The sequence below is a fragment of the Siphateles boraxobius genome, unplaced genomic scaffold (assembly GCF_051911475.1).
Source record: "Siphateles boraxobius isolate OS27281-9 unplaced genomic scaffold, OSU_SipBor_1 92, whole genome shotgun sequence".
NCBI lineage: Eukaryota > Metazoa > Chordata > Actinopteri > Cypriniformes > Leuciscidae > Siphateles > Siphateles boraxobius.
The window spans coordinates 1,117,859-1,135,840 of record NW_027509222.1 but is presented as its reverse complement, the minus strand read 5'-3'; the positions used below and the strand labels follow the sequence as shown (position 1 = coordinate 1,135,840).

At 42.1% G+C, this 17,982-nt stretch overlaps 1 protein-coding gene across 2 annotated transcripts; it reads left to right on the top strand.

Moving 5' to 3' along the window:
* Positions 1-454: 454 nt before the first annotated feature.
* Positions 455-17,569, top strand: cunh5orf15 (chromosome unknown C5orf15 homolog). 2 transcript variants are annotated; one of them, XR_013201295.1, is made up of 4 exons: positions 462-599; positions 9,702-10,468; positions 15,654-16,169; positions 16,231-17,569. XR_013201295.1 is itself a non-coding variant. In XM_077224845.1 (3 exons), exons 1-3 carry the CDS (start codon positions 470-472, stop codon positions 15,783-15,785), a joined length of 1,029 nt encoding a protein of 342 aa, XP_077080960.1. In that variant the 5' UTR covers positions 455-469; the 3' UTR covers positions 15,786-17,569. The 2 variants fall into 2 exon arrangements, 1 of the variants encoding a protein (XP_077080960.1); XM_077224845.1 differs by having other exon boundaries at positions 455-599; positions 15,654-17,569.
* The last annotated feature ends 413 nt before the right edge of the window (positions 17,570-17,982 follow it).

The window sequence follows — 17,982 nt, the reverse complement described above, 5'->3', positions numbered from 1 at the left end:
AGAATTTACTAAATAATGTTATCCTGTAAATCCACACGTTAGTAAATATATCAATACTGTTTGTGATGAATGTACTTAAACATATGTGCAACATATTCAGTTATATTGAATAGTTATTTTTATTGCCCCAATTTTTTTTACCTTTTGACATTTTACTTTTTACAAACCCCATATTTTTCCTGAAGGAGAAATTACCTGCGTCCTTCAATTAACTTGGCAACGTTTTACATTCACAAGACCAGAAAAACTCTATTGTTACTGATCTTACAATAGCCTATACTTTCAAATATGAGAACAAAAAACAAGACACTCATAAAAATAGTTAGCCTACAAATCCAAAGCTTGTCAGATGTATGTAACCGAACGTATTTTTTAATCTTTAACACACACTTTTTGCAACAAATTACGCGTGAAAATCAAGGATCTTGCAACCCCGTCACAACGCCGCGACTGACACTGCGCATGCGCGATGATGACGACATCACTGAAGATGGCGACGTTACGGAAGACTCGGTGCAGGGACTCAATGATGGGAATAATCGCAGTTTTAGTGTCACTGCAGACCCTTTCTGTGAGCTGCGGTTCATTAAAAGCAAAAGGTTAGTCGAAGGATTTCCCTTCAAACCTCAGCGGGGTGTTACTGGCCAGTGATGTCATTTAATTATTTATCATATAGCTCATAGAAGTTTCGTGTGAAGGTTAACCTGTGACTGAATTCCCATGTGCTCCTTAAATGTCTTGCTCATCAAATGGTTGTCTCGGTACCAATAAATGGCACGTTTACATACCGTTATATACGTATTTAATTCAATTTAGAAAACTCAGACACGACTCTTTCTGATACTGATACCGGAAGTCTCGTGCTTTTGTGACGTGGTCAGTTTCGCAACTGTCAAGCCTTTGTAAACAACGTAGACTTTGAAAAAAATTATATTTTTTTGTACTCAAACAAGTTGATCTTCAGATATTCCTCTTTTATACTGTGTGTTTTTGTATATATATATATACACACTTATCGTTTGGACTCATGGTCTGCTATTCATACTTTACAGTCACGTGACTACCATGGATACCTGGCGGGCAACAAACGCTGAAAAAACGGCAATACTAGCCTATAGTGAGGCTATTTTGTTTCCATAGCACATTAACAAAACGTTTAATGACACTAAAAACACTAATAACACTAAAAACAATACAATTACTAAATATTAATAATATCACTAAAATGACGAAACGATCCCGAGCTCTATATCATTTTAGTGATATTATTAATATTTAGTAATTGTATTGTTTTTAGTGTTATTAGTGTCATTAAACGTTTTGTTAACGTGCTATGGAAACAAAATAGCAGTCTTAGTTCACGAACAGCACAACTCTGCCATCTGTGAAAATAAAAAGCAGCTTCAAAAACTTGTTTAAAAATAAATATTCTTCTAATTTTTTACTGTCATTAATGTAGGTCCACAAGAGAAATATTAAGTCAGTAAATTAAGACAGTCGCTATACCGTTATATCCATGGTCGTCTCTGAGAGAATGCGGCGTTAATGCAGCGACAGATGCTGAAACCTCAGTCCGTTTCTCTTTCACTTTCGGGGAATGAGCGCTGTTTACATGCACGTTCTTAACCCGATTATGCTGAATAATAGTGCATCCAATCGCACAACTATCTGGCATGTCGTTTACACCTCAAAACACCAACTTTTATAGACATAATAAATACATAGACGCCCTATTGGCCGCTTTGGAACGTTGCTGCGATACGTCAACGCGTCCGCCATTTTGCGCAGGGCAAGACTCCACTGTAATCAAATGCAAGTAAACGGTGAGCTGCGGTTTTCCTGGATAAAAACAAAAAAGAAAATTACATTTATCAAACCACTGAAATCAGTTGATAAATGTAATTTTTGATTTTAATTTGATAAACGTATACGTGGTGTATAAAAAGTTCCATCTCTATTTATTTAAAATCTCGATAGTTAGACAGATTTATAAAACTTTTTTTTTAAATAAGGAACTGTCAAATCTCCGGCTTGTCATGTAGGCTATCTGGCTTTTTATTCTTGGATAAGAATTGTGAAGATATAATTAAGACATCAGAGCCAGCGGCAAACGTCAGAAGCACTAGCCGAGGTAAGGCTGTTCTAGGCGGGGTACATGAGAGCGCTGAGCGCGCGCTGATCCCTGGATCTCAACTCCGAGACCGTCAGATCAAAATTTTAAATAGGCGCTATCTTTATAAATAAACCACATATTTGAGCTTTAAACAACTACATTGTCGACTGAAATACTATTAAAACTACATTTCGTGACACAATAACAGTAGTACTTTTAAATTTCGCGGCTTTTCTCCTCTGGACGTTACTATTACTAATTATATCATGACCAAATTCAACCAGAAACAAATGTTCAGTCTTGCTTGTGAAAGATAATTCCTTGAGACCTGTTTTCAATTGTGTGGCGATTTGTCCAGCCCCAAGCAGCTCACGAAACAGGCATTTTTCCCAATTCTCGCTACGAGAAGTATGAGAAAGTTGCCCTCCGCAATATGGCGGCGCCGTTGACGTACGCTCCAGCAGCCAATAGGGCGTCTATGTATTTATTATATCTATGATTAAAACTGGCGACGTCCTGGCAAGATCCTTGATTAGTTTACTGGGTTTCGTTGCTAGAGAACGAGGTTCTTGCCTGCCAGCCTGCACTTGTGACGTCACGTGCAAAGTATGAATTGACGCATAAACATTGTTATCGCATAAACAAAAATTCAATAATTGGAAAATGTATATCTCACAGGAATGTCTAATGTATCATGAGAATGCTGTTATTTTCTCCTATAGTATCTGGCCAAAAGTGAAAAACAAAAGCCACACGAGGAAGCCGACTTGGTCAAACTGCCAGATTATCTCTCTTGAAGACAGAAAACGCTGTCCTCGACACAGATATTGGGTTGGGTATTGTTTAAATTTTAACGATTAAGATTCCAATAAGGTAAAAAAAAAAACACTTAGATATCATTCACATTTAGTCCTATTGCAAAAAAAATTTAATTGTAGCTGAATATAATGATCAAAATCAACAGGCTTAAGAACACGTTTGCCTGTGGTTTAAAAACACCATAGAAAAACAACTTGCCAAAGTAATATAGATTTCAAGGATTATTAAAAACAAGTAAATAGTCAGACCTTGGTCAGTCAATCTCCCTGCGATGGATGAATTGGAATTGATTTTCGATTATGTTCAATGATGTTCAACACACTTACCACTGTTCAAATCTAAGAAAATTTAGTTTAGGGCTTCATGACCTTTTAAAAACAAACACTCAGTAATTAAAAAAGAACAAATAAAAAAATTAGCAATCGCAATACATAGATACAACTGAACAAAGATACGATTGAAATAAACAGTGTTTTAAGATTTTCAGGTATTCAGTTACAGAAACTAATCACATGTAAATTAACACTGCAGTTTATATAATAAATAAAATATAGTACATTACAAATATAGTTACAAAAGTTATTCAGTCAAGAACCAGTGAATTTTCTCTGTCTTTTGTTGTTTGATTAGTGTTATTATAGAGACAGGAGGAAGATTAGGCTTCTTTCACTTTAAGAGCTTGTTGTAAACAAGCTGTTGGACAAGCTGCACGGATCCAATATACTGAAACGTCTCTGTTTACTGATGTAACCTATGTTCTCTGAATAGGGAACGAGACGCTGCGTAGCTTAGACGCACTGGGAACGCCCTCCAGGTGTGCCGATTGTCTGAAGCCCTTATAGAATCACGGCAATTCATTGGCTGATGGAGCGGGCGCAGCCATGACGCTCCTGCGTCATCATACTATACTAGCGCGCGCGCCATCTGCTCCTCAGATTTCTCTACCGAAAAAGGAAGCTTGTCGGCAGCGCAAGGAGCTTGGCAGCGAACGCAGCGTCTCGTTCCCTATTCAGAGAACATAGGTTACATCAGTAACCAGAGACGTTCTCTTTCATAGGTTCACTCAACGCTGCGTAGCTTAGACGCAGTGGGAACGAAATACCAAACTCACCAAGCTAAGCGCTGCCGCAACTAGTACAAGACCAGATAACTCACACGACTGGTTCAGGCAGACAAAACCTGGGAACCTGGAGTCGTGTCAAGATCCAAACTGTAGAATCTGACAAAAGTGTGCGAAGAGGACCATCCTGCCGCCACACAAATGTCCTCCAGGAGGGCACCTCTAAAAAGGGCTTGAGAGGAAGCCACGCCCCTGGTGGAATGTGCTCTGATGCTAAGAGGTGAAGGTAGACCGCGCACCTCATAAGCCAGTGAAATAGCTTCTGTAACCCAGTGGGAAATTCTCTGCTTTGATGCGGCAAGCCCACGGCGACCAGCACCAAAACATACCAAGTGCTGGTTGGATTTTCTCCAACCACTAGAGCGATCCACATATAACTTCAATGCCCGGACCGGGCAGAGCAAGTTAAGCTTTCTGTCCTCCTCAGAGACAAAAGGAGGAGGATGGAAAGAGCGAAGGCTAACAACCTGAGACCGGAAAGCCGTGGACAAAACTTTGGGCACATAACCTGGTTTCGGTCTCAAAGTCACTCTGACCAAGCCAGGAGCGAAATCAATACATGACTCGCTAACAGAAAGAGCTTGCAAATCCCCCACCCGCTTCAGAGAGGCCAAGGCTAACAAAAGAGTAATCTTGAGTCAAAATCCGCTCTGGAGCTGACTCTAAGGGCTCAAAGGGGGCCTCCGTTAAGCCCTCCAGGACGACCGACAGGTCCCAGGAGGGGATTCCAGGGGAGCGTACTGGCCTCAGGCGCCTAACCCCACGCATAAAAGCTGAGACTAACCTCAACTTGCCCAGGGGGATCTCATCCGATTCTCTATGAGCAGCAATAGCGGCAACATACACTCTCAAAGTATTAGCGGCCGCTCCAGAAGCAAACTTCTCCTGCAGGAATTCCAGCACTGAACCGACTGGGCAGTTGACTGGGTCTATAGCGTGTGCCGAACACCACGATTCAAAAACCCCCCACTTAGAAGAATACAACTTTCTTGTGGAGGGGGCTCTCGTATTCGCAATGGTCTCCTGGACGTCAGCGGGAAGACCAAAGTTTAAAGCTTATGGCCCCTGATGGGCCACACGCATAACTTCCAAATTTCGGGTCGAGGATGATTTTTCGGGACCAAGAAGTAGCGGCTGAAGAAGCCTTGCTCGACTTCCTTCGGAGGAACCTCTTCTATAGCTCCCTTGAGGAGAAGGGACGAAATCTCCCGCTGTAGAACAGAAGCCTCTGAGGCGCTGTTGACTACAGTAGGACAGACCCCGTTGAAGCAAGGGGGCGGGCGACAGAACTGAAGTGTGTAGCCGAACCGTGCGGAGGATCCAGGGCGATACCCCTGGCAGACGCCTCCATTCTGGAAAGAAGTGAGATAGAGGAGGTGGAGTGATGCAATGCGGCGGACATACCTGGGTTTGCTGTCTGCCGTGGTGTGGCGCGGTCCAGCGTGAAGGAAAGCACTTAACGTCCTGACACGTAGTGGGAGGCACCACTGCCTGTTTGACCAAGGCCAAAGGGTCTGCCTGCTCCTGAGAAAAAAACGAGAGGGTCTCCGATTCGAGCGGCTGGTATCAAACGGGTCGGGTGCAAGGGGAGAAAGCTGAATGCGTCTCCTTCCTCCTGCGCCAGACGGCCTGAACAAAGTTGAGGGGTAACTGCACTTCGAAACACGCTGGGTGGCGAAGGTGACAGGTTTAGAGAAGGAGAGCAAGTGAGAAGTGGGCAGAAACGCTTGCGCGGTCTGTCCCAACCTCGTAGATCGAGGGAGGCTCTCCTTTTTCTGACCTGCGGGTCAGGAACGATTCGAGGAGGCTGGGGTGAAGGGTTTGTTAGACCGCTTCAGCTCCAGACGCTTATGGGGCCGCTGGCGGGGGAACGGGCGACCGCGGGCTCCCCAGACCGTAGCGGGCAGGGGATGAGCCGAGTCACTTCTCCTTGTGGCAAAATCCGGCCTATGAGAAGGACGTACTCTGGGCTGGGATTGGGAGGAGTTGGAGGATTCCCTACCTCTCCTGGGCATAAATTGCCTGAGAGCAGCTGACTGGGATTTTGTGGCCCGAAATTTTTCAACCACAGTGTTGACCGCCTCCCCAAACAGACCAGATTGAGACACTGGGGCATCTAAGAGGAAAACCTTCTCTTTATCACGGATTTCCGTGAAATTGAGCAATAGGTGGCGCTCTGCAGCGATCGCCCCCGCCATAGAACGCCCTATAGCGCGCGCAGTGTGCTTGGTGGCCCTTAAGGCCAGATCCGTGGCCTTGCGAAGCTCCTTGACAGCTTCCGGTGTGATCCCCGTTCCCTCATCCATTTCTTTTAAAACATCCGCCTGGTACGCTTGGAGGATGGCCATAGTGTGTAGGGTCATGCCTGCCTGACCAGCTGCCATGTAGGACTTTCCGATAAGGGCGGAAGTAGTCCTACACGGTTTAGAGGGAAGGAGGGGCCGAGATTTCCACGACGGAGCAGACGACGGGGAAAGGTGTGTGGCTAGCGTGTCCTCGACCGCTGGAATAGAGGAATAGCCCTGCTCCACAAAACCAACGAGGTTTGTGAAGTCAGCGGCTCCCGCGTTCGTTAGGCGCGCGGAGAAAGGCTGCTTCCAGGATCTGGTGATCTCGTGATGCAGATTGGTGAAAAAGGGCAGCTTTCTCCGCTCAGGCCTAGAATTAGGGCCACTTAAAAATCTTTCGTCGAGTTTAGATGATTGTGACTCGAGGGGCTCATCGGGCCAGTCGATGGAAAGCTTTTCAGTAGCGCGCGAAAGCACGTCGATAAGCTCCGTGTAGGCCGCAGTAGGCCGCGCCTCCTGGCTGCTAGGCGGGAGAGCGTCAGAAGCTAAAACAGGCCCGAAATCCTCGGAGTCGGACGCTGTAGTGTAAATAATATCTTCCAGCCCGAAAGAAACCGACTCGCGTGCTCTCGGGCTGGGGCATAAATAATCATGAGAAAACTCGACTGGCCTAACACCACGTGCGTGCTCGGGAGAGGGAGGGAGAGAAAGGGCCTGGCCCATCTGCTCGTACTGTATATCCTCGAGCTCTACATCCGAGCCCCAGGTCGCGGAATCCAACGAGGCCTCGGCAGCCTCGGGAGTGCGACGGGGGGGAACGAATGACTCCTTCTCAAAAACCGCGCGCCGAGAGCGGAGGGTTTTGAGAAGGAGGTTGTCACAGAATTTACATTTAGACGAGCCTAAAACAGCCTCGCGCGCATGCGAAAAACCCAAACACTTGATACACTTACTGTGTGGGTCGTCGGTCGCAATAAAGCGGACGCATGGCGGCGGGCAACGACGAAACTCCATGGCACTTCACCGCAAGGAGAACAGAGTTCCACTAATCGCAGTCGCTGAAGTGCAGATGAAGAAGCTGGTGATAATCCGAATATATGTGCTCAGAAAAACCGAAATCGAAGGGCTAAGATGGCCACTTCGTGAAGGCAGAGAAATCTGACGAGCAGATGTCGCGCGCGCTAGTATAATATGATGACGCAGGAGCGTCATGGCGGCGCCCGCGCCATCAGCCAATGAATTGGCGTGATCCTATAAGGGCTTCAGACAATCGGCACACCCGGAGGGCGTTCCCACTGCGTCTAAGCTACGCAGCGTTGAGTGAACCTATGAAAGAGAACACATGAACACAGAAAACAGCACAGAGTCGTCTCACGCTTGAATGGTTTAAAGTCATATTGAAATTAGGGGTGGCACGATCCGCTTTTTTTGCCTCCGATACCGATTCCGATACCTGGGACTCAGTATTGGCCGATACCGATCCGATCCAATACTAAAAAAATAATTAAAAAAACAGTGCCAAATTACCTAATAAACTGTATCTGTATGCCTCACTTTGGGGAAGAGACTGGGATTATTCTTTTGTTAAAGGCATCAAAGCTTGACTTAAACATTATTTTCCTTACTTTGTAAAACAATACAGACAAAATATATACTATATAATTAAAATACAATTATTTTAAAATTTTAAGCGCAACTTTTTAATGAAGCAGCAACATATGATACATAGATTGGACACAACAACTAAGGCTATCAATAAACTGCCATTGCGCAAAAGTATTGTAATATGAAAGGCTCCAATTCAGAGCGGCAGGAAACCTTATGCGCATCCCGTGCGCAGAATGATGCGCTCAAAGCAACATGGAGTCACGGCGCGCAGCGCGTCGCATTGAAAAGTTAAAAGCACAAAAGTAAGATATACATATATTTCTTTATTTATTCATTAGTTTGAGCCTTTTAACAGTTTTAAATTTCAGTTAATGTGCGTGTGTAGAGCAATTATATCACTCTCTACTCCAGTGTTGTGATCACTGAGGAGTTGTGTTGTGATCTAACAGACACCCGGTTGAAAGTAACATGTGAAACTCCAGCACGTTAAAGTCCTTTTATGCAAACCATAGACCTTTATCTACATATCTACAGTATAATAATAGGAACATTGACTCATCTTGGAGAGAGTTTCATCGTGTTGACTGTTTTACCCGAGCGCGATGCGCTGTTTGAGTGCTGAGAATGACTGACAGCCGCAGCGGAGGGAAGCACTTACTGTGCGTTCACGCCGCCGCCGGCGAGGGCGTCAAAGTGGCCGGAAGTCATTCATTGTCAATGAGAGCCGGCGGTGAGCTCCGGCGAGAGCGGCGCGGCGCGTCTTGGACGGTGAGAGCGGCGAGGAGAGTTGAAGTCAGGTCAACTTTATGGTAATAAGCAATGACGCGGTTCGGCGGCAACCGGCGGCAACCAATCGGAATATAGAGGTGCTCCGTTTGAGAGGAGTCCAGAGAACGCAGTCCTGTAAACTTTGGTTCTGACCACATTAGTTCCCAAGCAAAATTGAGGAGGTTGATCATTTGAATTTGATATGGCGCGCAACACTAGTATTTATAGGCAATATTTTCGCGCAAGAACGCTTTTTTTCAGCGGGAATGCAAATTATAATAGCACTTAACCATGAACACAAAAGCCACACCACAAAAATGGCTTTTAATTTGTTTATTTCATCAGCAAACATGTCACTATAATTGTTAAGTTTTTTCCATCGATCAAATTTCTGCAAAAATAACGATCGACATGCTTGTTTGCTTTGTGGCCCCTTTAAATACAGTTGTAAAAAAGACCACGCGTTCGATCTACGTCAAAGCATCAGAGCGTCCACGAATCTTTCCACGGCGTCGCTGGCAGGGCAGCGAGAGCGAATTTTGCCGCTCTCGCCGGCAGCGGTGTGAACGTACAGTTAGGTGAAGATTAATTTAACGATTTAAATCTGTACCTCACATTAAACTATATCTAATGGCTTCAGAAATCTTGGAATACAGTACACGAAAACATTATAGTGCTTTATAATGTTTCTGTGCCTTTTGTGTTGTATAACAATAACATACGTAGGCTACAATATCGGATCGGATTTGGATGGTCTCGTCTGGCGATACCCGATCCGGCAAATATTGGTAGTATCGGAGCAATACCGATACTGAGTATCGGATCGTCGTTCCCCTAATTGAAATGCTCACAAAATAATTAAAATTTTAATTTTATAATAAGTATCTGATTCCTGAAGTACTCGATTACAGAATTGGAATCGCTTTTTGATTCCCAACCCTAGACAGATGTAAACGCTCTTAATGTTGCTTGTTTGCCTCCACAGCTGATATTGCACCGGCCACTGATGGCAGTATACAAAACATCCCAGGAACGCCTTATAAGAACCTGAGCGACCAGAGCATCGGTGGCCCGGTTTTGGGCCCGGTTTCGGATCCGAAGGCAGCTCCTGGTATCGACTCCAACGGGAGCACCAAAGCAGAAGAGGTTCCCACCACCAAATCTATATCAGACCAACACAAAACCACACCAGATCAGCAGAAATCCACACCAGACCAACACAAAACCACAACAGATCAGCAGAAACCCACAACAGACCCGCAGAAACCCACAACAGACCCGCAGAAACCCACAACAGGCCCGCAGAAACCCACAACAGACCCGCAGAAACCCACAACAGACCCGCAGAAACCCACAACAGATCAGCAGAAACCCACACCAGCCAAGCAGAAAACCACACCAGCCAAGCAGAAAACCACACCAGCCCAGCAGAAAACCACACCAGAGCCCACCGTTACACCGGCAAACAAGCCAGTCTCCACCCCGGCAGGAGATAAACCAGTGAGCACCTTAGATTACATGGCTGACAGTACGTCTCCAGAACCAGACCTGGGCTTTAGAGAAACCGATGATGACAGCCAGGATTTGGGGAAAGACCTTTACGAAAATCTCCCCTCTGAAAAAATAGATGTGAACATCAAGGACACAGTCATCTATACAACCAAGGATGAAGATTCCCACTTCTTCTTTCATCTGGTTGTCATCGCCTTTCTAGTGGCCATCGTGTACATCACCTACCACAACAAGAGAAAGGTATATGTACTGTCGCAACTTGATTGATAGCATGTGACATCGCAAAAAGAAAATGCGCTTCTCTTCAGAATGATTTCACGATTAATCGATGAGTTGTTTGATCTAATTGCAATATTCATAGTGGTTGACCGATATATATATATATATATATATATATATATATATATATATATATATATAGAGTGATATATTGGCAGATATTTGCAATTTTTTTAGTTTTCTGGATCAATGTGTCAGACGCATTAAAGAAAGTAAGTTTTGCATATCAAATATGGTACTATATTCAAATATGGTACTATATTCGTTTAGAGTTACAGGAATTGAACCGCACTCAGATCAGCTGATAGGGGTGTGAAAAATAAAAAACGCTTTTGTTCTGGAGTACTGCTCTGGTTTGGTTTGCGCCAAAATCACGCCATATACAGGTCCTTCTCCAAAAATTAGCATATTGCGATAAAGTTCATTATTTTCCATAATGTAATGATAAAAATTAAATTTTCATATATTCTAGATTCATTGCACACCAACTGAAATATTTCAGGTCTTTTATTGTTTTAATACTGATGATTTTGGCATACAGCTCATGAAAACCCAAAATTCCTATCTCAAAAAATTAGCATATTTCATCCGACCAATAAAATAAGTGTTTTTAATACAAAAAAAGTCAACCTTCAAATAATTATGTTCAGTTATGCACTTAATACTTGATCGGGAATCCTTTTGCAGAAATGACTGCTTCAATGCGGCGTGGCATGGAGGCAATCAGCCTGTGGCACTGCTGAGGTGTTATGGAGGCCCAGGATGCTTCGATAGCGGCCTTAAGCTCATCCAGAGTGTTGGGTCTTGCGTCTCTCAACTTTCTCTTCACAATATCCCACAGATTCTCTATGGGGTTCAGGTCAGGAGAGTTGGCAGGCCATTTGAGCACAGTAATACCATGGTCAGTAAACCATTTACCAGTGGTTTTGGCACTGTGAGCAGGTGCCAGGTCGTGCTGAAAAATGAAATCTTCATCTCCATAAAGCTTTTCAGCAGATGGAAGCATGAAGTGCTCCAAAATCTCCTGATAGCTAGCTGCATTGACCCTGCCCTTGATAAAACACAGTGGACCAACACCAGCAGCTGACATGGCACCCCAGACCATCACTGACTGTGGGTACTTGACACTGGACTTCAGGCATTTTGGCATTTCCTTCTCCCCAGTCTTCCTCCAGACTCTGGCACCTTGATTTCCGAATGACATGCAAAACTGAGCAACTGTCCAGTGCTGCTTCTCTGTAGCCCAGGTCAGGCGCTTCTGCCACTGTTTCTGGTTCAAAAGTGGCTTGACCTGGGGAATGCGGCACCTGTAGCCCATTTCCTGCACACGCCTGTGCACGGTGGCTCTGGATGTTTCTACTCCAGACTCAGTCCACTGCTTCCGCAGGTCCCCCAAGGTCTGGAATCGGTCCTTCTCCACAATCTTCCTCAGGGTCCGGTCACCTCTTCTCGTTGTGCAGCGTTTTTTGCCACACTTTTTCCTTCCCACAGACTTCCCACTGAGGTGCCTTGATACAGCACTCTGGGAACAGCCTATTTGTTCAGAAATTTCTTTCTGTGTCTTACCCTCTTGCTTGAGGGTGTCAATGATGGCCTTCTGGACAGCAGTCAGGTCGGCAGTCTTACCCATGATTGCGGTTTTGCGTAATGAAACAGGCTGGGAGTTTTTAAAAGCCTCAGGAATCTTTTGCAGGTGTTTAGGTTAATTAGTTGGTTCAGATGATTAGGTTAATAGCTCGTTTAGAGACCCTTTTCATGATATGCTAATTTTTTGAGATAGGAATTTTGGGTTTTCATGAGCTGTATGCCAAAATCATCAGTATTAAAACAATAAAAGACCTGAAATATTTCAGTTGGTGTGCAATGAATTTAAAATATATGAAAGTTTAATTTTTATCATTACATTATGGAAAATAATGAACTTTATCACAATATGCTAATTTTTTGAGAAGGACCTGTATATATTTTTATTTTATTTAAAGTTTATATTTAAAGGTGCCGTGTGTAATATTGACGGTTTGAAAAAGTCAAAATATTGGAGAGAGTTGTTTCTCTCACCCTTCCTCCTCGACTCGACGTTCACGCGGGTTGCCAGATTGAGATCACGCACCACGGAACGAGCGTAACAAGCTTAAGTGTACGTTCACACCGCCGCCGACTTGAGCTTCAAAAGCTACCGGAAGTCATGCATTTTCAATGGAAGCACAAATCCATCGGCGTCGCGTTTTGGGCATTTTGAGCGTCAATCAGAAAGTTGAAAGTAGCTCAACTTTATGGTAATGAGCTATGACGCGGTTCAGCGGCAAGCAGCGGCAAAACGGCAGCAACCAATCGGAATATAGACGTCCTCCGCGCTGGCTGATTCCGGAGAAATGTACGATGTAAACTTACGTTCTTACCAAAACATTAGTTCGGAGAAAATGGAAGAGGAGCTAATCATCGCTGTTGCTGGGTTTCCTATCATTTATGATATGACGTTGTTTGCTTATAGGGACCAGTTACAAAAGAACGAGGCATGGGATAAAATAGCTGGGATAGTTTACATTTTTGTTCTTAAAGTCGAACTTATTTTAACTTGAATGAAGCGTTTTTTAAAACGCTGTGACATGCGTGAGACGCAGCAAAAGACACAAACCTCGAGCACACAATCTAGCGCGTGTTTACATAGTTAAATAGAAAAGCAGTGAAGTGGAATGCAAAAACACCAATCTCATGTGACATTTAATGTTGTAACACTTCTATTCTCCCTGCTAAGTCAGAGCAACCAAAGCGTCAACAAGCTTCCCCGTACTTTATGACAAGCGTCCTTGACAGGGCAGCCAGAGGTTCTTTGCCGCTCAAGTCGGCGGCGGTGTGAACGTACAGTCACACTGTAATTTCATCAGCTGATATATCTGCGTTTTAACATTCCTCTGGTCATAGAGTTTTTTAGATGGGTTTCGAGGATTTTTAGGTATGGTAGAGTCTGTGATCTCTGACCCAGTTCGTTCGCTGCTTCCTCGGCTGCAATACGTGGAGTTTCCCGCCAACTGGCAACCCGGGTGTTGAAATGCTATTGGATGAATTGTCAGTGGGCGGAGTCACACAAATCAAAACAATCCAACAAAGAATCACATTTCAGTTTTATTTTATTTATATAGAATAACTGGTTGAATAATTGTTTTTCAGAGAAGCTGTTAATTTAGCCTAATTTTCTTAAATATCTGCAAAAAAAAAAAAAAATGATGCGTTAGCACAGTCAAAAATGACATACAGCTCCTTTAAGGATTAGCTTGCGCAATGGACAAAAACACTTTGATTTTCCTGTTATTTAACATTCACTTCATGCCAAACATTCTTGGTCACATAGAGGAAATGAAATGAGGGCTTGTAGGTTTAATCAGACTGCGTAATTATGTTATATTTTATTTTTCAGGTTTTCAGGGCTCTTGTGAATTTAACATGGAACAAGATTAAATTTAAACAAAAAGAAAAATATTTTACCTTTTAAAATATGTAAATAAATCATATGGGCCTTTTTAATAATGTTTCCATCTAAAATATAATAAATTAATGTTTCTTAATTTTCGTATGTTTTTTTTTTTTCATATTCGTCATTCGGTGGCTCTGAATTGTAAAAAAAAAAAAGCTCTCAAAATGCTTGTTATGGATGCGAAAAAAGCAGAAAATCGAACCCCATCCGAATTTTTTTATGACGGACGAAAGTTTCGGAGGCAGTGTGTAAACGTGTTTGACACAACATGAGGTCGTATTTATTTTTTAACGTGCGAACATTTCGGACGAGAATTTCTGACTCAGTGTGCAAGGACCTTTACACTGTAAGTGATATGAGCAAAACAGAAATTTGAAATGTTTATTAAAATTATTTGTTCGACAATTACCCTAATCGACAGCACAAAAATCCTGATCGTGACAGACCTAGAAACACATGACCAGTTTAGCATGTTGTTTCTGCAGGATAATGTGTGTCGAAGGGCAAATATCAGTGAGAGGACGGTCTTCGAGAAACATGTTAATCGGGCTTAAATGATACATCAATAGAAGTTTAGATAAATAGTAATTTTGGGGTAAACAAAACAAGCTTTACAATAGTAGCATAATGTTTAATCATTATATCATCATTTTTTTGCATTATGCTCATAAGAATGTGCGCTAAAATAATGTAAGTGAGTCCTAAAACTAGCAGGGCTCCACAGTAACTGTAGCATGATTTTATGGTTCATTGATTTTATTATTTGCGTTTGAGGTGGAAATTCACCTGTATAATAAAGTCCGGTCTCTTAATGTTTTTATTCGATTGTGATTTTTTTATTTTTTTATCAAGAAAAAAAAGTTTTCGGCCAAAGTACAGTTTAAAACAGGAAGTAATAGAAAAGAAACATTGCATAATTATTATTTTCTAACAACATATTGGTTCATACTACAGTTGTCATGAATAGTTTTTTCAAAACGCATCGATTCTCGATATTTCTTAATAGTTTCAATTGCCGTAATCATCATATTATAGTGATTTCTGAAGGATCATGTGACACTGAAGACTGGAGTAATGACGCTGAAAATTCAGCTTTGATCACAGGGATAAATTACACTTTACTATATATTCACATAGAAAACGGTTATTTTAAATTGCAATAATATTTCAGCTATTTATTTATTTTTTTGTAATCAAATAAATGCAGCCTGAGCATAAGAGACTTCTTTTAAAAGCATAAAAAATCGTGACGAACCCAAACTTTTGAACGGCAGTGTGTGTATACGTCAGATCAAGCGGTGTATAAAATGAAGTGTGTGTATACGTCAGATCAAGCGGTGTACAAAATGAAGTGTGTGTATACGTCAGATCAAGCGGTGTATAAAATGAAGTGTGTGTATACGTCAGATCAAGCGGTGTATAAAATGAAGTGTGTGTATACGTCAGATCAAGCGGTGTACAAAATGAAGTGTGTGTATACGTCAGATCAAGCGGTGTACAAAATGAAGTGTGTGTATACGTCAGATCAAGCGGTGTACAAAATGAAGTGTGTGTATACGTCAGATCAAGCGGTGTATAAAATGAAGTTAATGAATAGACTGAGCATTGAACGATCTGTCCTCATTCCTAACTCTTTTCCCGTGTGTGTGTGTGTGTGTGTGTGTGTGTGTGTAGCTGATGCTTCTGGCTCAGAGTCGACGCTGGCGGGACGGTTTCTGCTCTCGAGGAGTCGAGTATCATCGGCTCGACCAGAACGTCAACGAGGCCATGCCTTCGCTCAAGATGACCAGCGATTACATCTTCTGAGCGACCGCAGAAGAACACGTGCTGACCGTCTACACATGGTGTCTTATTAATCACGGGAAGAGAGAGTGTGCTTTACTAGATGTGCATTTATTTGGTCTTTTCTGCTTGTTGTTCTCCTCTGTTTTTTCGGTGTCTATGAAAGCGGATGTTTTGACTGCAGCTGTAAACGGTTTAGTTCTTCGGCAGAACTACATTTTTTCATGTCTGTCGGATCATTCTTAAAGAAAAACAAATGAAGGTATGTAGATATTTGATTATAAAGCTGCTGTCTGTCTCATATAGGCCAAGCACAAAATACAGATGCTTCATTTGCTTCCATTGCAGTGGTTTGTCAACATTGGTGTGTGTGTGTGTGTGTGTGTGTGTGTGTGTGTGTGTGTGTGTGTGTGTGTGTGTGTGTGTGTGTGTGTGTGTGTGTTTGAGGTGCACAATTAATCTGTAAAAGATCGCGATCCATGAAATCTTATTGCAGTCTTATGACAACGATTCACTTGTGTCTATTAAACCTTTGACAAGTACAATCACAGTGAACATTCATTAGATAAGAAACAGCTTCAGTCTTTTCAAACACACTGAATCGTTATTTCTGTTACAAACATTCATATCATCACTTAAGAGCTTGGATAAAAGGTTATAGTTCAGATATAAACAATATAAAATAGATTGACACTTTCTAACAGTGTCAGAGTTTAAAACTCTTTTAAAACCCATTCGCACCCTTGTGCTTTTAATGTGTTATGAATGTTTAATTTGGTGTTTGACCTCGGCAATTTTGTACAGCACTTTTGTGTTTTAAATGTGGTTTATCAATAAATTAAACTTGAAACTGAAACTTTTGGAAGTAACTTGACGCTTCAAATAATTTTTTTATTAATTGCATTGTTACACCAGTAGGTGGCGACAAGTGACTTCATTTTTATTTGTCATTGAATAATTCACTCAAGAGATTTGTTGAAAAGCTGATTAATCTGGTAATGAAACAAGTGAAGTCTTAATGAGTGAATCATTCACTCAACCAGGGTTTTTTAATAATTCAAATTAATTCAATAATAGACTGCACCATTTAACAGTTTTTCAAAACCTCTACTAAATTACACGTAATTCTCAATTTATACAGAATAGTGCAGCTCTAGTGTGTGTTCAGCACAGATCATGTGTGTGTTCAGTACAAATCGTGTGTGTGTGTTCAGCACATATCATGTGTGTTTGTGTGTGTGTTCAGCACATATCATGTGTGTTTGTGTGTGTGTGTTCAGCACAGATTGTGTGTGTGTTTGTGCTGAATACACAAACACACAGAGTGTGTGTGTGTGTGTGTGTGTGTGTGTGTGTGTGTGTGTGTGTGTGTGTGTGTGTGTGTGTGTGTGTGTGTGTGTGTTTTGACCCCGTTTGAGACCCAATGCTAATTCCAGAACAGATATAGTCATGAAACGTGTGTTTGCTCTGCAGCCGCTTCGGGTCCCCTTTATGTTTTTGTGTTATGACTTCAGTGAAGTTGTTTTATATTGCACATGATGTTTAGATGAGCAGGGTCCACCGTTCCCTAAATCCAATTTGTTTTTATTGTTTTATTGTGTCTTTCTTTGTGTGAGCGTTGCCTAATATCAAACACGACTGTAGCAGCAGCCGAAGTCATCATATCAGTTTTATGTGTGCAGAACAATAATAATAACACTAATATGAGCGTTAGTAGAGCAGCTCTGATGTACAGTCTGTGCATGAAGACCGCGTATTGATTTCCACTGTCAATTCAACAATAAAGCACCTCTGTATGCAGACAGTCACTGAGTGTGTCTTTCATTATGATATATGAATTATACATACACATGCACATCAGATAATTGATTTTTGATTAGAGTTTCCCAGTTTTAAAACACGTTCAGCCACATGTTGAAAGCTCTTTCTGATTCTGATGTTGGATGATTATTATGCATCTAAGTTCACACATAGTGTTAGGGGATGGTTACAGCATAATTAGGATTTAAAATTAATTCATTTAAATGAATATGAACAACATCAGCCTGTCAAAAAAGAAACCAAAGCTGAAACACCTCAATGTTGATTTCAAATCAGTTCAAGTTACGTGATCTCTCAATTACTTTTAATCAAACCGCCGGATCTTCTTAATCTAATTCACAAATAAGTTGCAGGAAATGTACGTCAAAGTTTGTGTTACTGTGTGTGTGTGTGTGTGTGT